At 40.8% G+C, this 26,406-nt stretch overlaps 1 protein-coding gene across 2 annotated transcripts in view; it reads right to left on the reverse strand.

Moving 5' to 3' along the window:
• LOC119490334 (LHFPL tetraspan subfamily member 4 protein-like) overlaps positions 1-18,533 on the reverse strand; it is a 30,685-nt gene extending 12,152 nt beyond the window's left edge. The window contains exons 1-2 of one of the 2 annotated variants that reach the window (XM_037773665.1): positions 18,204-18,533; positions 17,148-17,616 (exon numbers count right to left, since the gene is read on the reverse strand). In XM_037773665.1, coding sequence (XP_037629593.1) covers positions 17,148-17,556 — 409 coding nt within the window. In that variant the 5' untranslated portion in view covers positions 17,557-17,616; positions 18,204-18,533. Of the gene's footprint in view, positions 1-17,147 lie in introns of both variants that reach the window. The other variant, XM_037773666.1, reaches the window with a different exon arrangement.
• Between the last annotated feature and the right edge of the window lie 7,873 nt (positions 18,534-26,406).

Genomic DNA, 26,406 nt, shown 5'->3' on the forward strand with positions numbered 1-26,406 from the left:
CAAGAGACCCGCGTTTTGTTTGGAAGTCACGTTAGCGATGTTTGTCATGTGTTTTGTGGTGACATTTGTCAGAACTTTTCCGTACTGATGTTCCGTTGTTTCCAAATTTATTTTACTTAGTTTACGTAGCCCAACCATGATGTCTTTCCTAAACCTAAGTGGTTTTGTTGCCTAAACCTAAGTGAGTACGGTTTTGTCGCCCTCTGCTGGAAGGCTACTGCACCTTCATACATACGTGTAATATTCCAAAAGTTCTCATCCCAGCTTATCACATACTGTCACTTTGTCACGCCCCTTGGTGTCACTTTAGGTTTAGGCAACAAAACCACTTAGTTAGGTTTAGGAAAGAACTACATAGTTGGGCTTAAAACTACAAAATTTCCATCCATCCATCCATTTGCTTCCGCTTATCCGGGCCGGGCCATGGGGGCAGCAGGCTTAACAGGGAATTCAAGACATCCCTCTCCCCAGCAACATTTACCAGCTTTTCCTGAGGGACCCCGAGGCATTCCCAGGCGAGACCAGACCAGATATATAATCTCTCCAGTATGTTCTGGGTCTATAGGGACTCTTACCCTTTGGCCATGCCAATGGGTAAAAATAATGGGTATATCATTTTTGCCCACTGATGCAAAAAAAAATTCTGCGTACTACAGGTTTAAGGTGATGTGTCAATGCCTGCAGTTGTAAGCATCATATCCAGAAAATAAGAACACTGGTTAAATTGTTGACCTGTTATGTTGAGATTATATATATATTATATAATTACTGTGGCCATGGCATATAGCTTCTGGTGGAGAATTGCATGGCATTCTGTTATTTTAGAAAATGTTCAACCCATTTAAAAAGGCCTGTAAGTCTAAAAGCTGACAACAAGGCTTCAACCTGCTGTAGATAGTTCAAACCATTGGCCTCCAACTCAGAGCAGCAGAGTGGAAAGGTGTGAACATGACTTCATTAAGGGATTGCCATGTCCAGTCTATAATGTAATAAAGCTGTGTGAGGCCTGCCCTTCCCTCTGCTACTGTGTCTAGACCTTGGCCTGCTGTCCTCCATCTATCTAATGGATGGCCTCCTCGCTGATATACAGAGCTTTTATTGGAGTTGGGAGCAAGCCTGTGTGTGTGTGTGTGTGTGTGTGTGTGAGAGCGAGAGAGAGAGAGAGAGAGAGAGAGAGAGAGAGAGAGATTGTGAGTGTGTGTGAGTGTGTGTATTGCTGAAGGGGCACTTTACAAGATGTTGCTGCCGCCAGGGTTCACTGGCCCACTTGGCATGGAGCGATCACTCTTTTTTCCCCTCTTTCATTCTGTCTTTACACTCTTTCAATACTTGTAAATGATCTCTATGATTTTCTTTGTTTACATATTTGTCATTTATTGATTATAGGTAGGGAATGTAAGCTGAGCAATATACTCAATCCAGATAACATCTTGCTTTTTATTCATAAATTTAGCAAATGTTACTAAATTCTTGACCTTACCTAAAGCTAATTTCTGAGGATTCAAAACCCAAAAGACCCATTATCCCCTCTCTCTCTCTTTCTTTCTTCCTTTATCTTTTCCTCACTCATCCCGTGTCCTTCGTCGGCTGAGGAGGAAGTTGCTGGCACGAGTCCCAAATCTGGAAAGAGGATTGGCAGGCGTACAGAGGCTTGCACATAACCATATAATGTGTCATCTCACAAGTCCAAGCGCCGTTTTTCATTGAGCCACGCGCAACAGTTTAGTGATATACTGAAGGATCAGTGAGCGGTCCCCTCTGGCAATCCATCCAATTCATAATTACTGGAAGTGTATCTCTATGAACCAGCGCTGATGTTGAAACTACACCTAACTTTCAGTAACCACATAGTGTTGTAGTGTTTTTCCAACTTCTGATCATTGTCAGATACACATCGTGCATAGTGTTATTTGTGGTTTGGTAATATAGAGATATTTTTTCTGAATACCACAAGATTTGGAAAGTTATACAATAATCCATAATAATTATTAATAAATTAAATCAAATTAATACAAATTACAAGGATTTTTTTGTGAGTGATGAAAGAACATTGAGACTGAGATACACAGCCTTTTTTTAATTAATGGTATCTAATCCTGTCAATAAAAAATAATGATCATATAATAATGATATATATATATATATATATATATATAAATTTATACATATATACATCCTCACAGGTACTGCATTTAGCACATGACTTATACTCAAATCATAACATGGAGGGCGCCTGGGTTAGTAGAGCGGGCGTCCATGTATTAAGGCTTGGTCCTGACCGCGGCGGCCGGGGTTCGAATCCGGCCTGTGGCCCTTTCCGCATCCACTCTCTCTCTCCCCCCTTTCAAGACTCTATCCACTGTCCTGTCATAAAAATGGAAAATGCCCCCAAAAAAATAACTTTAAAAAAAAAAAAAAAAAAAAATCATAACATGGCAAATTGTAGCCCAACAGGCAACAACAGCTGTCAGTTCAGTGTGTCAGTGTGCTGACTTGACTAGGACTTGCCCCAAACTGCATGTGATTATCATAAATTGGGAAGTGAATGGGATTTTTGTTTGTTGCATTCACAGCATTGAATATTAAAAAAAAAAAAAAAAAAAGCTATACATCAACATCTCGTTGCAGGTTGATCTGAATAATCCACAGGCCATAAAAATGAGTTCCAAGGAAAAGTGTTTCCACTGAAGTGGATTATCCAAAACCTGGAAGAAAAAGTTGAAAACTGAAAGAAAAAAAAACTATTTGTTAATTGGGTGAACCGACAACTTCAGCTGGCATGAGAACACTCTGACAGGTTCGATCCCCACAGAAGAAATCTGCCTATCAACCTCTGCTGTCCTTTCATTATGTCCCAAGAGCAACACAACAAATGCTGGCATGCCCAGTCACTGCAGATTGCTTTAAACACATCAACAAAGTACCTCAAATATAATGTAAATAGATATTTCACTTAATTACTTCATTAACCCCTTACCATTCCGCCCTCTTTTTTAGAGGGGGGGCAGAGGATGTTCAGGGGGAGATAGAAAGTAGACAGTAGATGTCACATGGAAGTGGTGTACATCATCTGAAAGCTCAGCACGGAGTGTCAATTTTCTATAGTAATAAATCAGAAATAAACATGAATTAATAAATTAAATAAATTGTAATAGAAGTATATGATGGTCATCCCCATTCTCCATTATGTCTCATAAGTTGTCCGTTTTTGGGTTGATACCATTTGTTACACAGATTTGGTGCTAAATTTAACCATTTTTTACCACTCAAGAATTGATAAAAAATATCAATAATCCCTCCAAAATATCACATTGAGACACCAAGACCTTGAGGAACACCATAGAAAAAGCCATGCTGTGATTTGGTATAAAAAACCTTTGACATTTAGAGATTTCTGCAAGAATTGCATTTTTCGGCAAATGGATGGCGAGCGCTTCTGTTCTGGAAACTGCTCAGAAACCCCCTTATTGTCAATCTAGCTAGGAAAGCCATCCATCCTCTGAATTCTCTAGGTCTCTAGTTTGTGGTTGTGAAGTTTCATGAGGCTGTGATTATCCTAGAGGTCACCACAGGTCATTTTATACAGTGAGGTCAAGTTTAAAAAAATGGTCTCACTACAATGATGTGGCTACTATGGGGACTAACATCATCACACATGGATACAGTTGGGCTCATTGGATCTACAAGAGTCTCAGATTTACAGCGATACCACATTTATGCAATTCAAGACTGTTAAGGGACCCCAGTATGCAGAAATATTCAAATACACAATTTTTATAAAATAGGCGAAAATAATACATTTATACTGCATGGTTTTTACCCCAAACTGCATGTGATTATCATAAAGTGGGCATGCCTGTTAAGGGGAGACTCGTGGGTACCCATAGAACCCATTTTCAATCACATATCTTGAGGTCAGAGGTCAAGGGATCCCTTTGAAAATGGCCAAACTTGTCTTCCCGACAAGCTAGCATGACATGGTTGGTAACAATGGATTCCTCATAGGCTTGATACCAGTATTCACTCTAGGTTGAAAACTCAGCCCGTAACAACCTCTGAAAGACGGAATAGTGGCCGGGCCCTGAGTTTTAAGGGACTGACTCCTGGTCAAACTAGCCGAGGGAACTACTTCATAAATGGCACCATGCAGCAGTACATGCATGAGTGGAAACATCCTTGATCATAATGAGATCATGATGAAGCCCTATAAATCATCATCATCACCTTCAAAAGAGTATAACTTGTTTAACAGTCTGAAAAGCCTGACACATTGAAAGACAATGGACAAAATACCATTTTGAAAGGGAGGTATAAACAGTATGCTATTCAGTAAAGATTACATATTAATGTGAAGCATGGATGATGTATCATGGAGAAATTTTCCTTCATACTTATACATCCTGTCAACATGCTTCAGGGGCTTTCTCTCTCTCTTTCTACTGCTTTCTTTCTACACACACACAGTGACAATGCTGAGAAGGGTCAAAGGAATCCATTATTCAGCTGTCAGGATATTTTTAGAAACACCCCAGTGACTTTGGAATTATTTATTAAGCGGCTGATAATTAAAACATGTACGTTTGGTTGGGAAAGCCGGCCAGAAATCTCAGAGAGAGAGAGAGAGAGAGGCAGGGATATCCCTCGGGGAACCTCTTCTCTCTATGTCTCTCTCTCTCTCTCTCTCTGTAGTTCTATATTTAACTCGACCACTGCAGCATCTATTTAGCTCCTGCTGGAAACACATGCATGTGGGCGCATTTATCTACATACGTACGTGCGCTGGCGTTACCACACACACACGAAGCCTATACACATGGACGAACAACAAAAGCACACGGTCTTTACACATTTACTAGTGCAGAAAAAAAAGAAGAAAAAAACACGTCTCCAGAGAAGAGAGAGAAAACACTCTCATTAATAATTCAACTCTCACACCATCATGTACACATTTACCCACTGTCTTACATGCTCACGTGAACAGGCGCATGTGTGGCCACGCAGACACATGCTCTAATACACACGCGCTCACACAAGTAAAGGGGGAGCATACGTACAGTAAGCAAAATCTCATTCACTCGCTGTGTTACACTCACTCTCATCCTGTCTCTCTTCTATCTCTCTCACACACTCTCTTTCCATTGCTCTGCCGCTTCCCTGCATACTTCAAACTGCTTGTGAATGGACAAAGTAGCATGGTACATGTGTGAAAGAGTGAGAGAGCAACAAAGAGCAACAAATGACGCCGTTGCTATTGTATCAAACACTACGTTTTTCCTTTGCAAAATTAAGGAGTTCATAAGGGTTGTTTCAGAAGCTGATAACCTATTTTGTCATTTAGTTTGCAAATTAAACAACAAAACTGTAGAAAATGTAGGCATCCATGAAGTTAATACACCTCCATAGGAATTGTGTTCATATTGGACCATTCCACATTTCACAATTTTTGTCTAAAACCAATGTTCTGCGCCAACGCAGGAAGTAGTGTGTCCTTTATGTAGTGAGGCAGAAGGTAAGGGTGTGAAGATCAAGGAGATGGATGGGCAGGTGTCTTCTCAACTCGTCATACTGACGCTTTGTCAGACCCCCTCGGCTGAAGAACGTATATTGCCAAGAAGTGAAAGCGAATTGTTCGGTCCATTGCAACATCTGCACCCAACAGCAAAGCTATACGCTTGCGCCATTTTGGACTGAAAGCGACTACCAGACGCCACTAAAACGTCCGCCTAACAAAATGTCGAACGAAAGTAAAACCAAATTATTTCTAATCTATTGTCATATTCTACCAAAATGGCCTGTGTTGAACAATAAAATATTATAAATATAATAGATGGCGGCAGCTATTTTTGTAAAAAAATAAAAACACCAGAGTTTCGTCTCTTTGCTTCTATAGTCTTTGTCCTCGGTGTCACTTTTCGCAATAAACACGCACTTTTTTTATTGGTCGCAGTAAACACATGCTTAATGTTGTGAATTAAACAAAAACGCTTAGGCTTAGGCAACAAAACTACATAGTTAGGTTTAGAAAAAAAAACAACATGGTTGGGCTGAACATTTTTCAGTGAAAATGTGACTGGACTTTGGGATCAACGATCAGCTGATTTTGAAGTGAAAGTGAAATGTAACGCACGGGACACAAACTGTTGTACATGTTGTGATAAACTTAAAGTTGAAGTAGGCGAGATTGGAGCAAATATGAATAAAAAAAGTTATTTTTATAAAACGGTCGCTATATCCTGACAGTAGTGCATGAAACAGGAAATCTGAAAAAAAAATCATGTGCCTCCGGTGTACTCTGGTGCTCCTAACGGCATCTGCAAGATTTCACAGACCGGAGGAAAACAGGCAGTAAGAACTGATCTGAAGTCTGCTGTCCAGCTGCCGTCTATGAGAGCCAGCTGTCAATCACTTGCGAAATCCGACCAAACCGTCAAACTAGGCAGCGCTGATCAAATATGAATCAATATTCTGTTACGTTAATGCCTATTTTTTGCCTCAAATGTTTTCAGAATCATCTCGTAGTGCACGGTTTAGGTGTAAAGTGAGAGTTTGTGACGCCAACGCCATTGTGAAATCTGATGAAGGAACGCCAAGTTCTGGTCATATGACCTCAGCACAGCCAATAGGAACGCTCTCTCAATGAACTGACCTGTGATTGGTCAAAGTCTCCTGTCATGGGCTAGATTTTCTTAAGCCTGAAAACAGAGCCTATGAGGAGGTGCAGAAGTCTAGTTTTCTCTTAGAACACTTGAATTACAATATGCGTAATTGCGTAAAAATGGAACGTAATTTTTAGGGGACCAGGCTGTTAATGCAGGACACTGCAGTTTGCACACTGTCACTCAATCAATGTCACACAATTACTTTTTATTAACTGCAACTACGATCTTTCCTTGACGTTAACTGAGTGTTTTTGTTGCCTAACCTAAACTATATATCTGTGTATGCAGATCGGAAGTGAGGATTTTAACAAGGTTTGCGCTGGATGTAAAAAAAAGCATTATCCTGTTTTTGTAACGGAATCTTCCAACAACAATGTTCTCGTCTGGCGATATGGTTGAATACAGCAATTTAATTTTGTGTCAAGGGAGCCAGAGCTGTATGAGGTAGTCTTTGGATGATGAAATTACCTGCTGCTTTTCAAAACTCATGCAACTTGGGAAAGAAGATTCAAACAGTATTTTGTAGATACAAAATAAAAACTTGACAGCATGTCTATCATACCCGCCATGTTTAGCCTGTATACAAATTTGAATTGAAGTACAGAACTTGCCGGTTGAAGTAATGCCAGAGTTAATTGGTTAAAGGCTGATCCCAATCGCCACAAATTACGTTTGATGTACGCCCGTTTCTGATACCATGAATCTAACAAAATACCATGCCCACATGTTATCTAAGCACCTCCAGAGTGTCTGTGTTTATTGACCCTCCTTACAATGCAAACCACAACCGTGTACAGTAAGCTTTACTCACCAAGAAGGCGAGAGTCCAGGGTGCAATGAAGTGTCAGAAGTAAGATTTAAGCAGATTTTTAGTTCTGCATTTCTTGGAGACAGAGCTGCTCTGGGGGCATCGAGCATCTAGTCTGGCTGTGTTAGCTAATAATGTGGCATATGGAGCTGAATATTAATGTAAAATGTGCTCTGAATATGAAGAGGACATTTTTTGTTTTTTTCACCAGCACTCTGCTGTCTCTGACTTGTGTCATTCTTGAACAAATTGTGGATTCCCCGTTAAAAGAATGATGATCTACTCGAGGGGACACAAAAATGGTGAGTAATGGTGAATTATCATGAAGTAATTATGCATTCCCAGTAACAGCTCAGTATAATATATACTTATAATACTTGAAAGAACAGGAAAAAATTGTAACTAATATCTGCATAATGGGGCATTATAAGGCATGGTTAGCTATATCAAATATATCATATTTAGCAGGTGATTCAGAGTCAATCACAGACATCTAGCAAGGTGTCACTATGCTGATTCACAGAAATGGTAATGCTTGATTCATAGTTATAGAGTTCTGCAGGGATGGCGTATTTTTGTAGGCCTACCAGGAAGTTAGTATTGCCCTGGGTACCCTGGACAAAAAGCCAACGGGATTGTTCTATTGGATTTTGGATTATTGCAGAAGATAAGCTCTGTGTCAAACACACATTTATGATACTTACACATTTTTTTCAGCAAGATAATCTTCACAAATGATTTTTGAAATAGAAAGTGAACGTTAGGCTATAAACAAACTACACCATGATCGCATGAGCACGAGTACACACAACGAGTCTGTGAAGGCGGACGAGTCGGCGTGATGACGTTTAGTAGTCTCATTTAGCCGCTTGTTAGCAACCGCCTTCTTTAAGACATATAAAGTGGCTGTGCCAGAGGTCATTGATCTTTTTCTTTTTGTTATAAGTTAAGAATGTCTTATGTTCCCCCTTTTGGGTTTATTAGTTCTGTTAATGTGATTTTGGTTTGTGTTGGATTTGGGTTCTTTTATATTCATTCATTCCAGTGTTTTCCTGTTTTATTTTGAAATTCCGCCCTGATTTGTTCCACCTGTGTCTAATCACCCTCTCGTATTTAAGCCTGTGTGTTCCTCTCTGTCTTTGCTAGTTCGTTTGTCGCTCTGGTCGGCCTTCTCTCCTGTTTCACTCGTAACTCCTGCCATGTTCCTAGTGTTCCTCCTGCCCGTGTTTCTCGCGGCTTCTGGTTAGTAGTTTGGTTTGTGGTGTGTTTCATTTGTACTTTGTTTTATCTCAGCCTGCCCTCTGTTTTTGTTTTTTTCCTGTAAGATTAGTTTTTTCCCACCAGCTTACAATTAAAAGCTCGCTTTTTGTTAAATGTATCTGTCTGCCTGGTCACTCTGCACCCTTTAAAATAATACCTTGACGTAAAGGCTTCAAAACAGGGGGATATTTACCGACGTATTTTATATCGTAGAACAAAATGTTAAAATCTCTTCAGCTTGTATGAACCACAGACCTTATTTCAGGCATCTAGTGTAACTAAAAACCCATTCAAAAAACCCACAGACTTCCAGACGGAGGGGATTCAATTCATTTCTGGGTTTTAAGACTCATTCGAGGTCATGCAAGGAAATACTACTGCCAGTAATCTGCCAAACAGCAACAACATCAACATAACTTCAGTACCAAAGAGAGCGCATGCCACGGTTCAGACTTTATCAATAAACTCTGTAAAATGAGCGACGATAAATACCATCCTCACTGTCAACAATTTGACTACAGTATGAATAAAATCAGCAGCTTTGCTGGCTTGTCCCTCACACTGAGATTAGCAGAACAGTTTGCAGCCACAAATCCACAACACTACACTAGTTTCTGTGTTCTCTGTCACTGTAACACACTGAAACACACACACAAGCTCTGTATGTTTCTCAATGACGCCTGGGTCAACTCCAAAATAATAAATTGCTCATTTACAGCGACAGTAGACAGAATGTTTTTTGCATGATTTGGGCAAAAAAATCCATAATAACCTTTCAGCATATTGTAATTCAAGTGTTCTGAGAGAAAACTAGACTTCTGCACCTCCTCATGGCTCTGTTTTCAGGCTTTCCAATTTCGAATCACAGGTCATTTCAGGGAGAGAGCGTTCCTATATGCGGCAGCTGTCTATCACTCGCAAACTCTGATCAAACGGTCAAACTAGGTAGCGTTGATCAAATATGAATTAATATTCTGTTACTGTAATGCCTATTTCTCGCATAAGATGTTTTCAGAAACATCTTGTAGTGTACTGTTTAGCTGTAAAATGAGATACAAACTTTCTCATCTTACTACAAGTTTACAGAAAAGTGTATTATGCTAAGTACTATAAGTTCACTGGAAGAAAACTTACAAGTATGGATGTTATTGGATGTTCTCTAGTTGAGTACTCAAAGTTTACTACTGTTACATTTGAAGTATACTTTTATCAATTAAAAAAGTGGGTCCCAAGAAGTATTCAAGTAGTACACTCACAAGTATACTACTATTACATTGATATTAATATACTTATTACATAAAGTATACTTTGGATTATACTTGAACTATACTTAAAATACTTCATAAAATAACTTTTATAACACACACACACACACACACACACACAGAGAGAGAGAGAGAGAGACGGAACAGTCGCTGACAGGTCGTTTCTCCCAGGACAGCTCCTCCCCTGTGCCACGGCCCCATGTCCTGCTTAGTTCTGTTTAATATTGCAACAGACAGGGAAAGACGTGAAGGAGAGATGGAGGCATGAGCTGATGGAGGCGAAAGAGACGCATCAAGCTGTAGAGGCTTGTGGGTTACTGAGCGTTCCTATGGTACCTCATATCTGCTGGAGGGATGGAAGGTAAACGATACGAACCAGAGACAGACAGGAGAGGAGGCGGGGGAGGAGATAAAGTGGGAGAAGATGGGGTAAGAAAACAACATAAATAAACAAAACAAACCTCTCTCTCTCTCTCCTTAGGAAGGGAAACAACTCAGTTTCCTAAATTCATCCTTGTTCAAAAAAAAAAGGTGAAACTGAAGCACGAGCAGTTTTCCCGGGAGCATTTTTCCACTGAATTAATCTAAATCCAAGCGAAGGTGCGAGCGCCGAAGCTCTTCACAGACCTTGAGTGCTTATGGGAAATCTAGCCCACCTCTTGTTCTTTTTTTTCGTGTGAGGAAAAATGCTGCTTAGTCTAGATTCCAAGTGTAAAATGTTGCCCATTATTTACTCTCCCATCGAGGTGTGACATAACTTGGGCACTATAGGAGAAAAGTCACCTGTGAGCGGGTTGCTGTTGATCACTAAAGGCCCAAACCTTTCCCACTTTTAGCCACATTTGGTTTGTTCCTTACCCTGCTGACCTCATTACTGTCTACTACTAAATAACGACTTACTTATATTAAACTGTTGATCATTTCAGTGGTAGCTAGCATTGCTGCTTAATCCCTGTTGTCCTTTGGGTCTGTATCACAAAGCAAATTCAACTTAGTCTGTCACTCTTTAGTATATTACACATAATTAATAATAATTAATAATTTCCTCCTCCTCAATCATTCCCCCCATCCAGTTCCTACCTCTACCTATCAAATAGCACCGTACAGTATTAATAGCTCAAGAAGTATATACAAAATGAATAAATAAAATGCAGGAGGATATAAATTAGGGCTGTCAATCAATTAAAATATTTAATCGCGATTAATCGCATGATTGTCCATGATTAATCGCGATTAATCGCACATTTTCTTATCTGTTCGAAATATACCGTAGAGGGAGATTTGTCAAGTATGTAATACTCTTATCAACATGGGAGTGGGCAAATATGCTTGCTTTATAGAAATGTATGTATATATTTATTATTGGAAATCAATTAGCAACACAAAACAATGGAAATATTGTCCAGAAACCCTCACAGGTACTGCATTTAGCATAACAAATATGCTCAAATCATAACATGACAAACTGCAGCTCAACAGGCAACAACAACTGTCAGTGTGTCAGTGTGCTGACTTGACTATGACTTGACCTAAACTGCATGTGATTATCATAAAGTGGGCATGTCTGTAAAAGGGAGACTTGTAGGTACCCATAGAACCCATTTTCATTCACATATCTTGAGGTCAGAGGTCAAGGGACCCTTTTGAAAATGGCCATGACAGTTTTAGTTTGCCAAAATTTAGCGCCAGTTTAGAGCGTTATTTAACCTCCTCCTTTGCGACCAGCTAGTATGATATGGTTGGTACCAATGGATTCCTTAGGTTTTCTAGTTTCACATGATGCCAGTATCTTCAATCTAGCTTTAAAACTGAGCCCACTACAACCTCCGAAAGATCGATTGCATAAATGCGTTATATACGCCTGTTAGTAAATACAGTCACTCTTTATTGCCAAGAGTTATGAGTGGCATCTTATAGTCCTTTTCGAGTGCATTACCCTTATGGACCAACTTTGGCCCATTTTCAGCTTATAGAAGCCAAGACACACTGTGTCACTCTGCTCTGCCAAGAGGCCTGCATCCCAGTGTTTTGGCCTTGGCTTCAATCTTTTTGACCCTTACTAAACAAATAAGTCCCATTAGTCCACCACAGGATGGATTTCTTTTGGTTTGGTTGTTGCAGGGTCTCCCCAATTCTGACATGTAGCCAGCCAGTAAAAATTGCTGTCCCATATGGATGTTCAAACTTTACTGTACTTTAAGCTGATATGAGAGTGAGTGGATAATGACAAAGGTTTCATTGGGTGAACATTTCTTTTTTCCCCCTCCTAGTATGGTAGCAGACACACTATCATGATCAGGGCCCAAACTGCTCCCTATTTGACACTGTTCCATTTGGCCTAAATCTAGGCCACCACCGGTTCAAATTGGCCCTTACTGTATAAGCTGTGGTATACTCTGTCACTGTGCAGTGCCAAGAGACATGCTGCTCCGCCCCAGCAGGGCAGAGTGGATGATTAAACGATCATCTCCAAGGTGGTGAGCAGCATTAGGCGCTCTGCCAAGCTATTAGACAACTCACCTTCGCCACACAACGCACGCATCCACTGGAAGGACACTAAAACCGTGTGAAGTTTTCACAGACTCTGACATGTACTCGCAAACTAGAGGGAACACGGATACAAATTTTGTCTGAAAATGAAAAAATTGTGTTCTATTTTTCTTACAGTCAGCAGTGTAAGTGGGAAGCCAAACCCCTGGGTTTGGAACACTGGACTAAACAACCTTTGTATATATAAAGTAGTTCAAAGTAGCTTTGCTTTGACCTGTTTCAACAGTCAAATGCCAGCCCGATCACTTACTGTATTTCAGAGACCGGTGTTTGTGTCCCGAGTGAAACCAGATGTTAAAGTTGACTTATTTGTCACGTAACTTCCGTTACGTCATTTCAGGAGTTATTTTAACTCAAACTCTTTGTCTACAGCTATCCAAGTAGTGTTTGTAACATAACTTCCATACTTAAGTTAAGTCAATTCCGGTGTTATTTAAACCCAAACTGCGATCTTTTCTGAAACATAACTAAGAAGTGTTGTTGCCTAAGCCTAACCAAGTTGATCTACTCCTAAACCTAAATAGTTTTATTTTGAAAAGACTGGAGCGGAATTTGTCATGTGCGTCACGTGGTGCTGGACATTTGCAGAAAAAAGCAGGAACAATATGCTGATGAAAGTCATGCTGAGTGTCACGAAAAAAAGGAAAATGTGTGTCTATGTACACGAATCACTTAATTTTGATTAAATTTTGTTGTACAGAGCTAACCGTGTTAACGGCAGGGTGGGTGCTATGTGGGTGCTTCCGCGACTGCACTGTCATTCGGGACGGCGTTATCAGCTTTAACCAGCGTATGAGAGCAGTGCAGAGCAGCTAGCCAGTGGGGCACGCTCACATGCACGAACATGCACAAAAAGCATGCGCAGCCGGCCCGTCTATGTCAACAAAGCACGCAGAAGCTCGGATTCCAACACACACAGAGGGAGAGAGCGACTTCATTCTCTGCTCAAGTAGACATTACTCCACTATATCTTTACATAGCAAATAGTCGTTTGCTGCTATATTAATGCTCTGGATATCGTATAGATTCGTGGTTCTCAACCTTTTTCATGTCAAGGAAATTGTTACATATCAGGTCACGGACCCCCATTTGAGAAAAGATTTCGCTTCAATCTGAAAAGATTTTGGTTTGTTAAATATGATTATGACCAGAATTCTATAGTTGTCAACTACCGTGGAGGAAGTGAAACCTACGATCAGAGTAGTCACTCTCATGACTCTTACTCACATTGGGCTCACTCAGTGAAAATAAACTATTCCACATTTTTCTGGAACCACTGATGTAGAGCACATTAAAGTAAAGGATCTGAATACTCCACCGCTGCTTTTTACCGACATCTTGCTTGATTAATGGTCTGTAGAAAGACCTGGGTCCAGTTCCTGTTAAGTCATGAAGATTTAGATAAAGAGAGTAAAATCTGTACCTCTGCTATTCTGTCTGATTCTTGCTGATTGTAGAGCACCAAACCCCTTTCAACACACTCGGCAGAACAGAGGACCGAGTGGGCAGATGAAGATGAGGAAAAGAACAATACAGAAGGAAAAAAAGTGCTGATCTCCCCCACCCCCCCTTCCTTTTCTCCCTCCCTCTCATTCAGTATGCTGACTGTTTCTGTACAGAAAACTGACTCCCACGCTATTCTGCCTGGCCTATTTATCACATTGATCAGCTTATAAAGAAGTCGGATATACACAGGAGGCTCGCTAGAAATGTGCGTATGAGAGAAATCATGATTTCTTGCACCTTCTGGGAGATACATGCTGCTCTCGCGGCTCATAGGTTACGTTTTGCTGACGCGGTCATTTTTACTCACTCGGCCTTGTGACATCTAATCACCATAGATTCAATTTATTTTTTGCCTTACACAACAATCTTACATTTTGTTGCAAAAAAAAGAAAAAACACGAGTACCGGCGCTGAAGATCAGCAGAAATTGAAAAAGGCAGCAGCAATAAATCAGACCAAACTTCTAAATGTTCCTGTGTGGGCTATTCAGAATAATCAGTCAATACGAGCGTCACACTCTTTATCCTGTAAGTAGAATAAAACTGTTTAGTCAGGAAAGTAAAGCTGAAATAATTAGTTGATTAGTTGATCGTCAATAATCTTCGAAAAACTCTCTAACCTCTAAAACGATTTTCAGAAGTGATTAATCGTTTAAGTAATTTTTCAAGTAAAAATGGCGTAAATTAACTGATTCCAAATGTCAGTGTTTGCTGGTTTTCTTCGGCCCCCTGTGATAATAAACTGAATAATTTGAAAACATGACATCTTATGTCACCATGGGCTCTGGGAACTTGTGAGTTAAAGCTTCAGTTGGCTGACATTTTTTGGCATCATTGGACTAAAATTCCATAATAACCTTTCAGCATATTGTAATTCAAGTGTTCTGAGAGAAAACTAGACTTCTGCACCTCCTCATGGCTCTGTTTTCAGACTTTAGAAAATCTAGCCCCAGACGGGAGACTTTGGGCCAATCACAGGTCCTTTCAGAGAGAGAGAGCATTCCTATTGGCTGTCCTCCAACTGGTGGGCGGTGCTTGGTATTTCCTCAACTGGTCTTATCATGGCTGCTGGGTCTAAAACTTTCTCATTTTACATCTGAACAGTACACTACAAGATGTTTCTGAAAACATCTGAGGCGAGAAACAGGCATCACAGTAACAGGATATTGATTCATATTTGATCAGCGCTGACTAGTTTGACCATTTGATTGAAGTTCGCGAGTGATTGACAGCCGGCTCTCACAGACGGCAGCTGGACGGCAGAATCCAGATCAGCTCTGATTGGTTGTTTTCCTCCGGTCTGTGAAATCTTGCAGATGCCGTTAGGACCATCGGAGGACACAGAGGCACATGATTTTTTTCAGATTACCTGTCTCATGCACTACTGTCAGGATATAGTGACCATTTTATAAAAATAACTTTTTTTTAATCATATTTGCTCCATTTTTGCAGCTTTAAGTAATTTTTCAAGCAAAAATTGCAAAATTATCTGATTCCAAATTCCAGACCCTATATTCACCATTACTAAAGCTATTGGTGAAGGACAGCACTGTAATCTACCCACAAGAGCAGGAGAGAAAACATCACCACCCTGAAAACATGTAATCCAATCGACCTGGAATCATCCCTCAAAATAGCGATACGGCCCGATAAGCCCGTACATCATCACATCCACGTCGTATACGACAAGCAGAAAACGGATGAATGAATGACATTTGCATGTCATCAGCATGAAGCTGCTGATCCTGCTGCTTCTGGTTCTGTGTTAGGAGATGCAGTGGTGTATCCCCGGAATATCAATGGTAACAGGGGAGTGCTCTCAGTGCGTGAATAATCGGTACATGTATTCCTTGCTGTCTCAGGCTCCTGTTGTTGCAGGAATGGAGAAATCTGCACACAGGGTCCCAATTAAAGCAGCAGTGGGCGAGATTGGCGCAAATATGATTGGTCACTATATCCTGAAGGTAGTGCACGAGACAGGTAATCTGAAAAAGAAAAAAATCAGGTGCCTCCGCATCCTCCGGTGCTCTTAACGGCATCTGCAGGATTTAACAAACCAGAGGAAAACAACCAATCAGAACTGATCTGGATTCTGCCGTCCAGCTGCCGTCTATGAGAGCCACGAGTCAATCACTCGCAAACTCTGACCAAACGGTCAAACTAGGCAACGCTGATCAAAAACAAATCAATATTCTGTTACTGTAATGCCCATTTCTTGCCTCAAATGTTTTCAGAATCATCTTGTAGTGTACTGTTTAGCTGTTAAATTAGAAAGTTTGTGACCCCGGCAGCCGTGGTGAGATCTGTCGAGGAAATACCAAGCACCGCCCAACAGCCGGAGCACAGCCAATAGGAACGCTCTCTCTCTCTGAAATGACCTGTAATTGGCCAAAGTCTCCCGTCACGGGCAACACTTTTTAAATCCTGAAAACAGAGCCATGAAGAGGTGCAGAAGTCTCTCAGAACACTTTAATTGCAATATGCTGAATGGTTATTATGGAATTTGTTTGCCTGTTTGCCTATTGAAAATGTCTGCCTACTGAAGCTTTAACTCTAACATGGCCTATGAGTAACAGACAATGAAACGGCTGCATAGACACTTTTCATCTTAGTCACCTGATATGATAAGAGTGTTAACCAGTGGCACTCAGTGTACTGACCTCAGAAGTCCATAAGGATGTTTGATGATGTCGCTACAATACCCTTTCACCTGGAATTTGCACTTTCTATGTAAAGTTTAGCTTCTTTTTTTTAATCTTCTCAAGCATTTTGAAATGTATCTTATTGTCTTATCTCCTCTGAAAGACCAACAGATTTTGGTGGATTTAGGGGCTGAAATAATAGCCAAGGTGGCAATGACTGAACATCAGGGGGGTGAAAAAAAGAATGCATTCATTAAAAATGAATTGGTGAAAGATGGTAATACACAGCAACACCAACACTCCTATAGGTGCTGCGAGGCGTGCAGTTCAAACAACAGGAGGGTCAATTGGGTGGGTTACTCCTCATCCATCCCTGGGGGGCCTTGGGGTTTTTTGACTGAAAAAGACGACAGCTGCCTGTTAAGTGATAGTAAATTGAAAAGAAATGCATGCCCTACCGCACAGCAGCTGCATCCAGGCGCAAGTCTTGTAAACGGTGGAGGTGTTGCAGAAGAAGAAGAGCGCCATGCAGGCAATGCAGCTGAGGGTCAGCACCATGGACAGCAGCACGAACACCGAGGCCGCCTTGAAGGCTCCGGACGGGATGGAGCTGAAGTCGGAGAAGCTGCCCACGCAGGTGAGCTCCCGGCTGGGCGACGGGCCGGTGCCCACGCAGTAGTGGAAGAGGCCGAAGTAGCCGGCCTGCGGCGTGTTGACGCTGTCTCCGATCCAGTAGGGCTGGATGAACACCACCACGTTGACGATGGCGAAGCAGATGGTGAAGATGGCCCACAGCACCCCGATGGCACGGGAGTTGCGCATATAATTGTCATGGTAGATCTTGGAGGCTTCTTGGGAAGGCAACATGTTTGGTGTTTTGTTTTTTTCTCCTTATATCTCTCTTTTTCCACCCCCGTCCTCCTCCTCCTCTTTTTACAAGAAAAAAAAAAATCTTTAGAAATGCCCAGACAATATTTTTTTCCTTCTCTATATCAAAAGCTTTCTAAAATCTCCCCTCAATTTGGCTCTGTGGCTGTTATAAAGGCTATTTAAATGGGGCCTACATAAGCACAATGTAAAAATCTAACCTGCAAATATGTGTGTGAGAGACTAAACATAGTAAAAATTAATGCTACATTGAAGCAATACAAAAAAAATCATAGCCTACTACCTACACCACCACCACCACCACTAATGAATAATTGACCAAGAACCAGTGATTCAACATTGCTGTCTAAGGCGCGCTTTCTTTCCTTGGGGCTATACACCATGAATGATTAAAAAAAATCCATCAAAAACAGGATTCTCTCTATTTCACAGTGGTAAGGGGAAAGGGGGGTTAAAGCTGTGTCTCATCCTCATCCATCAGTCCAGAGCTGCTGTTGTCTCCGGGATGTCCTTTATTAACCATCCAGTGAGAGGAGAGGATGCTGAGATGCGTCTTGGAGCCTGGATGGATGGATGGATGGATGGACAGATGTGCAGCAGCAGCCAGCGGTGGAGCCCGTTTTTACCTTCCGAGGCATCCGTGGGGTGCTCCCCTTCTTCTCTCTCTCTCTCTGCTCTCTCTCTCGCCTTCAGTGTCCACGCAGCAGCATGTGGAAACGAAACGGAATTTAAAAAAAAAAAGAAAAAAAGAAAAAGGAGAACAGGGTTTTCAACACGAGCCCCTCTGTCAAATTTCAACAGTCCTTTCTCGTAAATCCGACATCCTCCACCGCCTCGACTCCATTATCATCATGGTTTTTTTGTCGTAGCCTTTATCCAGTATGTCTCCCCTCTCTCTCTCTCTTTCTCTCTTTCTCTCTCCCTTTCTCTCTTTCTCCGTCCTCCTCCTCCTCCTCCCGTTTCTCTCTGCGTCCCCCCCTCCGGAAGATGCTGACGTTGTACTGATGACAGGGATGGAGGATGGAGCGCGTTCTCGTAAAGCGGGCGCAGCCAGCAGAGAAGAGTAGGGGGGGAGAATTTGCATCAAAGCGCGTCTCCGCCCCTGTTCACCTTGCATTTGAACAAATATTCCGTCACGTTTGGATGAAACATGAGTGTATTTTTTCATGAGAAGGACTGATGATCAAACAGACAGATGTTTGGACTTCAGGGAGCCAGATGTGAGAAGATGTGTTACTGTGTGAGATGGGAAGAGTGGATGGAGTCAATTTTCTGAAATCAAAATGCTCTGGTTCTGTTATATTACTGCTTATTAAGGGCTGTCAGTTGATCAAAATATTTAATCGCACATTTTTTATCTGTTCAAAATGTACCTTAAAGGGAGATTTGTCAAGTATTTAACACTTATCAACACGGGAGTGGGCAAATGCACTTGCTAATGCAAATGTATGTATATATTTATTATTGGAAATCAATTAACAACACAGAACAATGATAAATATTGTCTAGAAACCCTCTCATTTAGCATAAAAAATACTGTATATGCTCAAATCATAACATGGCTCAACTCAAGACCAGTAGTGTGTCAGTGTGCTGACTTGAATATGACTTGCCCCAAAACTGCATGTGATTATCATAAAGTGGGCATTTCTGTAAAGGTGAGACTCGTGGGTACCCATAGAACCCATTTTCATTAATGTATCTTGAGGTCAGAGGCCATGACAGTTTTAGTTCATCAAAATTTAGCGCCAGTTTAGACCGTTATTTAACCTCCTTCGCCATGCCATTAATATGCCATGGTGACAACGGATTCCTTGGAAATTACTTGTTTCATATGAAACCAGTATCTTCACTCTAGCTTTAAAACTGAGCCCGCTACAATCTCCGAAAGATCGAGTGCGTTAATTAGTTAAAGAAATTAGTGGCGTTAAAATAAATTTGCGTTAATCATTTCGTTATTATCGTGTTAACTTTGACAGCCCTACTAATTAGTGAATGCAATGATGCTAAAACTGTAATAATCTATCCAGTCAATTTACAAAAACACAAAGGACTTAAAGACATTATATGTGAATGTCTAAAACCTTTGATTTTTTACTTGAGTCATTTTATTTGTAGAACTACAAGTACGCTGTTACAAGTAAAAGTCAAATATTCAACATCTTACGTAATTAAAAGTACATAAGTATTATCAGCAAAATAAAAAGTAAAAGTAGTATTCAATGTGCAGAAGAATAACCCTTGCCAGTGCAGCCCAGTTGCAGAGCAGTTTGTGAAATAGTCACGACATTTAATGTATTGATTTGCATACATAGAAACAAATTTCAAATTTGTTTTCGTGACAGTCAGCACAAAATCAATTTGTATGTAATGCATGGAAGCATAAAGAGCGGCAAACGCCGCGTAGGAAGGAGGTCAGGGTGGATGGGGTTCAGTTAAGTTTATTTGTCACGTAACTTCCGTAATTGTTATTTTAACCCAAACAACGATCTTTTCCTAAAGCTAACTAAGTAGTTTTTGTCAAGTAACTTCTGTACTTAAGTTACGCCACATCCGTTATTATTTAAACTCAAATCTCTGCAATCTTCTCTAAACCTAACTTAGTAGTTTTGTTGTCTAGGCCTAACCAAGTCGATCTATTCCTAAACCTAACTGAGTAGTTTTATTTTGAAAAGACTGGAGCGGAATTTGACACATGCGTCACGTGTTGCTGGACATTCGTAGGAAAACGCACTGAAAATACGTCGTTGAAAGTCGTGCTGAGCATCACGATAAAAGAGGGAAATTCGTGTCTATGTACACGAATCAAATAGATTACATTTCGTGACTATTTCACGAACTGCCGTGAGACTGTGTTGTCCCTATATAGAGGCAAAGTCCCTCCCCTTCCAGTGGACCACCATGGGACCTTATTTTGGAAAAAATATGAACAGTAGTCAACGGAGAGAGACAAATAATTATTTTATCTTGTTTGAATTGCACCATGAATCACACATATGATGTTTGTCAATTTAAAAGATAAGTCAGGGCTGCACTGTCAACAAGAGGGTCACAGGTTCAAACCCGGCTTGGGGCCCTTCTGTGTGGAGTTTGCATGTTCTCCTTGAGTTGACATGGGTTTTCTCCGGGTTCTCCGGCTTCCTCCCACAGTCCAAAGACATGCAGGTTAGGTTCATTGTTGAATCTAAATTGCCCGTAGGTGTGAATGTGAATGGTTGTCTGTCTCTATTTGTCAGCCCTGTGATAGTTTGGCGACTTGTCCAGGGTGTACCCCGCCTTCGCCCAATGTAAGCTGGAATCGGCTCCAGCACCCCGCAACCCTGAATAGGATAAGCAGTTACAGATAATGGATGGATGGATGTATTTTGTAAGTCAAGGAAGTCACAGTTTGTCGTAAAACTGTTGAAGTATAAGACTGTAAAATATGTATAGCCTGTAGGTTTCGTACTTTGAGGTACTCACACATCAGAAAAGTTAAAGTTACATTTGTGCACGGAACATAACTAAGTTAGCTAGCTAGCTAGCTAGCTAGTGTTGGTGACGTATATTGTGCGAGACGAGAGATCTAGTTCACTGAGTGGTTTCACACAAAACTAAATGATACTACAACAAACAGGATTCGATTCAAATGAGATAAAAAAAATTATTTGACTCTCGTCGTTGATTACGTACAGATTTTTTCCGAAATAAGGTCCCTTTGGGTCCACCGGAACGAGAGGGACTTCGTCTCTCTATTCCCTAGTCCCCTATGTTGCCATTTCTCATCCATCCACCAGGTGACTTCAGACTTTTCCTCCTTTCCCCGTCACATGACGGCCCCATTCATCTACACACTTGTTTTCACTTCCCTCATCTGCTCTGCAGTTACCTGACCCGGTAACTTTGTGACCCGGCCACCATGTTGAAAACAAGTCAAGCCCAAACCAAGCACCACCCACCGGCTGGAGCAAACTTTCTCATTTTACAGCTAAACAGTGCACTATAAGATGTTTTTGAAAACATTTGTGGTGAGAAATAAGCGTTACAGTTACAGAATATTGATTAATATTTGATCAACACTGCCAAGTTTTACCGTTTGATTGGAGTTCGCAAGTGATTGAAAGCCGGCTCTCGCAGACGGCAGCTGGACGGCAGACTCCAGATCAGCTCTGATTGGTTCGCAAGTTTCACAAGCAGTGAAAGAGCTTTGACAGCTTCTGTAGATGCTCCTTGGCTCTGATTGATTGTTTTCCTTTGGCACTGTGAAATCTTGCAAATGCCATTAGGAGGACACAGAGGGAGATTTTCACATTATCTGTCTCGTGCACTACTGTCAGGATATAGTGACCATTTTATAAAAATAAAGTTTATTATCATATTTGGTCTAAGTTACCAACTTCAGCTTAAAGGTGTAGGGTATAAATACAGCGGAGGGCTTTGGGACAAACTTCCCTTTCTCCGGCTGAAAAAGAAACTGCCATAAATTTTCATAACAATGGTTTCGTATCAGCATCTTTCAGAAGCAACAACCTAAGCCTTGAGAGAAAAATAAAAATCCCAAACTTCTTAGGTGGCATTTCTTTCTTTTTTGTAAACATCTTCTTGTTGTTTACTGTGATTTTTTTGCATACAGTCCCTTTAAATACACAACACGTTACAATCAAATGACCACATCTACCGTTTTCTTGTTAAAAGTATAATATGTAACCGTTGTCAGTTAGTGTTTGTTAACACACAGCATTCAAAGTTAGCGCCCTCTTCTTCGACTTAACGAGCGAGTGAGGGAGTACTAGAGCAGCGATGGTCAAGCAAGCTATGAGTGAATGAAGAGAGGGAGCGGCGTTAGTAAGAACAAAGCAGTGAATCAGAGAAACAAAACATTATTTTCTGATTGTTTCATGGCGGTTATGTTCTAAAACACAAATTAACTCACAAATAACTCCGCACAACCCTGAAGATGCCGAGTTGCTGGATTTTGAATGAATGCAGCCGAAGGGCAGGCTTAATCTTGTTCTCTCTGCTTGGTCAAACTGAAACACCAATGGCACACTACAGAGGAGAGTGAGAAGAACAGAGGAAACTCACAGTAATGTAACAAACCCGTTTTCGGCCGTCAAATACGGCTGCTTTGTATCTGACAGAGCTAAAGGAGGACTTGTGCCTCGCTATCGGACGTCGAGGGGCATGACAAAGGGGCGGTATTTGACGACCTGTACAGGCTGCACACCCTGCATGCTGTTATTGGCTGGGGGTTACACCCCGATAAGGGGCACAAAGGCTGTTGGCTGAAGCCCAGAAGAGTCCTGAACATAGCACAGTAAGAAGAAAGGAGAAAATACAGGCAGTCTTTTAGTGGGTCACAAGTCATGATTGAGAGGGATTATTTTTGTATCAGTCTATAAATTGTTTTTTAGGAAATTCCTGCATATTATACCTTTATAATCTGTATGACAATATTAAATGTCTATCTTAGTTTAAGCAGCTTACGAGTAAATGTTTGCACGGGTAGTCGCACGGAACCATTTGTATTTGTATGTATTCCATGACAAACACAAAACGGCGTTGCCCATAGTCAGGAAGGGCAGCTAGTTAAGTCAGTATCGATGTAGACCTGCTGTTGGAGGGTTTGTAACCCACTTCCACTCCCCTCTAATTGTTTTTCGATGGCACTTAATATGGCGGACCCTCCACCTGAAAGTGCAAACAGAGAGTGTGGGGAGAGGGTGTAGGGGCCGGATTGGAATAGGGCCATCCTCTGGGAACCATGATTGTTTGCACCAAAGTGTGGTGCCAATCCATCTGGTAGATGTTGAGATATTTCACAGGATAAGTGAAAACTTTGACCTGTGGCGGTGCTAGAGGAAAAGTCAAGGGATCTCAAAAGTCAGTACAATTCATCGTCTGGGCAACCGATTAGACTCAATAGGGGCCTACTACACCCACTAGTTGGTTTTATCATCTATTCACATGGTAGATTACCGAAAGTAGGTATTAAAGAACATGACCGCGACCTCAAGCGAGCGTACTAATTATGACAGGAGCACACGGGAGACTGGAGTTCGCATCCGGTGTGAAACCAACAATGTGTCTTTGTGTTCATAGTAGTTTTAACCCAAAACACAAAGTTTTTCCCAAAACTCAACAAAGTGTTTTTTTTTTTTTTTGCCTAAACCTAAAAAAGTTGTAGTTTTTATTGCCTAAACCTAAAGAAGCTTTTTTGTTTGTGTTCAAAACGTAACATTTCATTCAGTTTTATGTGTTAGAACATGTTGCTTCACTTTCACTTTTACAATGCAGTAGGTGTAGTATGCCACTATTGACCAACAACTATGGTGCTTATAGCGACTGATAATGCCTATTTAATGGTCTGATAACAGTAAAATCAGGTGCTCTGGGGACAATGAATGCATCTACAAATGTCATGGCATGTAGTTGTTGAGATATTGTGAAACAATTTTATGTGGTTAATGTTGTAAATTCAAACAAAACAAAAATGCAACAAAACTACTTGGTTAGGTTTAGTAAAAAACAGTTTGACTTAAAATGACTTTTTGTTAAGTTATTTAAAGTTACTGTGAGGAATTTGAAATGGTTATAAAACAGTCTCAATTAAATTATAATGCCTCTATATGACCTACATACGTAAAAAAAAAAAAAAAAAAAAAGACCATCAGCAAGAAGATTTGATATTTATTTTGCTTTATTAGTTATTCCTTATGCTTGTGATTGGGAGACAGGGCTGTCCGTAGACCTTTTTTCTTCATGGTCAGATGTTGCCTTAAATATTGAAGCCTTCTCTGTCCATTAAAAGCTCTATTACTCACTCTGGATAGAAACACATCTGCCCTCCGGCTAGCACATCATGGAAAACTGGGCCGAGACAGTGGTCTGTGGGAGAGTGTACTATATGTTTTAGAGGTGGAACATACAAAGACGTATGCGTATGGTCATCACTATAGGGCCCAAATTTGGTCCTCAAGCAAGTTGTATTTGAGTTTGACAAAATAAACAGGTGGCAGAGATCTTAGAGGATCAAAAGCACATTCATTCATGTTTGTACAGTACATGCATGCTTGACAGTTCATATAGAAATTGATTAATAATGCACACGCTGAATCCTCTCTGTCATACCTTCTGGCTCAGAACACGCGTAGCTCATCATGATGCTGTCTAAACAAACATGCATTTTGCCCTCTACTTTCACAGACTATCTTTCTTCATCCCGAGGCCTCCTGTCATCTATTAGCAGCAGCAGGCTGTGTGTGTATATTCCTGTGTATTTTCACGTGTGCACGTAGTGTGTGTGTGCGTGTTGCTAAAATTGGCTAAAATTGGAGTGAGAGCAAAAAGGTACAGTGTGGCTGCTGTAGCAAGGACGTGTCAGTGGAAGAAAATAGACTTGTGCACAGCTAGGGGATGCCTCTTGAGGAATGAGAGATGTTTTCAGAGAGAGAGAGAGAGAGAGAGAGAGAGAGAGAGAGGAGAAAACAGAGGATTTGTGGATTGTGTGTGTGTGAATGTCTGCATGACTGCACTCATGCATGTGTATGTGAGTTAAAATAGTCAGAGGCAGGCGGTGCCAGCTGATTTGAGGACATGACGTCAGCCTCATGCAGCTGTAAAACACCTCATGAGAGTACGAGCTGCCTATGTTTTTCCACATGATGATTTTTTTTTGTAACCTTGTTTTCATATTATATTAATTACTGTATATGTTACACATTCTTAGAAATGGCAGTATGTATGTTTAGCACAATATTTCCAAGCATATTTCCATGTCTGTACACAGTACTTTGTGGTTGTGTTAGGTTTCCATCTGTTGGAATAACAGTGAACTGCAAGCATGTCATGGGAAAAGTCCATAGTTGTTTCCCCGTAATGATCCATCTTACGGCGTCTATAATGTAGTTAAAACTTTACACATTGCTAAAAACAGTTCATAAGATCCAGTGGATTATTTTCAATAAATCCCATGAAAACACCTAAGTATGTTAGTGTGTCTCTCAATACTTTATGACTTCCTCAAACAGCTAGGCTCTGTAGTTTTGTGCAAACTGGAGGAAATAGTGCATTTGTTGGGGACTGTTTTCAGCGACAATAAGCAGAGGAATATGTTCAGACAAACAGGATATATCAGGCTTTTTGCTACACAGACACTAATTGTTAGTAGGGTCAATTCATTGTTTGATTTAGTTTTTCATGAGATTTGTTGACTTTAAGAGAAATAAAAAAAATATCACCAGACTTATCCTTTAAGAGCTACTTAATGTCCGCTGTCCATGGTGAAGAAAAGGATGATACATGTCCAAGGAACTTGGCAAATCTACTTGTCTGTAAACCATGATGTGTTCTAACTAACATCCCTTATCTTTACAGCAAAACATTGTGTGTTTAAAAAGATGTTTAAGAAAATCAACTTGGTATACTTTGATTGGTTTAACTGCTCGAAGTACCAGACCTCGGTCAGCAAGTAGAACTTGATATGATAATAGCTGAATCCAGAGTTATTTTCCTTCCTGTGGATGAGACCCAGACCGAGGCTGGAGCGAAGGCTGGGAGGCGGAGTTAAAGGAAACGCTACTGCTCCTGCTCTATGGGCCCAATGGATGCGGAAGATCGCCGGATGATCCGGGTACTTTATCACTCGGAAGTCGAGCAATTTTGGCTTAATTTGCCACTGAGCAACTCTCATAGGAATGAACGGGAGCCTACCTCCAAATGCTGTATCAAATTCTCTTTATACATCCATTGTCTGGACCCTTTCACATCCAAGTTCCCATTACAGCAGCAGTAAGTCAAATTGGAGCAAATATGATTAAAAAAAGTTAGCTTTATAAAACGGTCGCTATA

Source organism: Sebastes umbrosus, chromosome 6 (assembly GCF_015220745.1).
Source record: "Sebastes umbrosus isolate fSebUmb1 chromosome 6, fSebUmb1.pri, whole genome shotgun sequence".
Lineage (NCBI taxonomy): Eukaryota > Metazoa > Chordata > Actinopteri > Perciformes > Sebastidae > Sebastes > Sebastes umbrosus.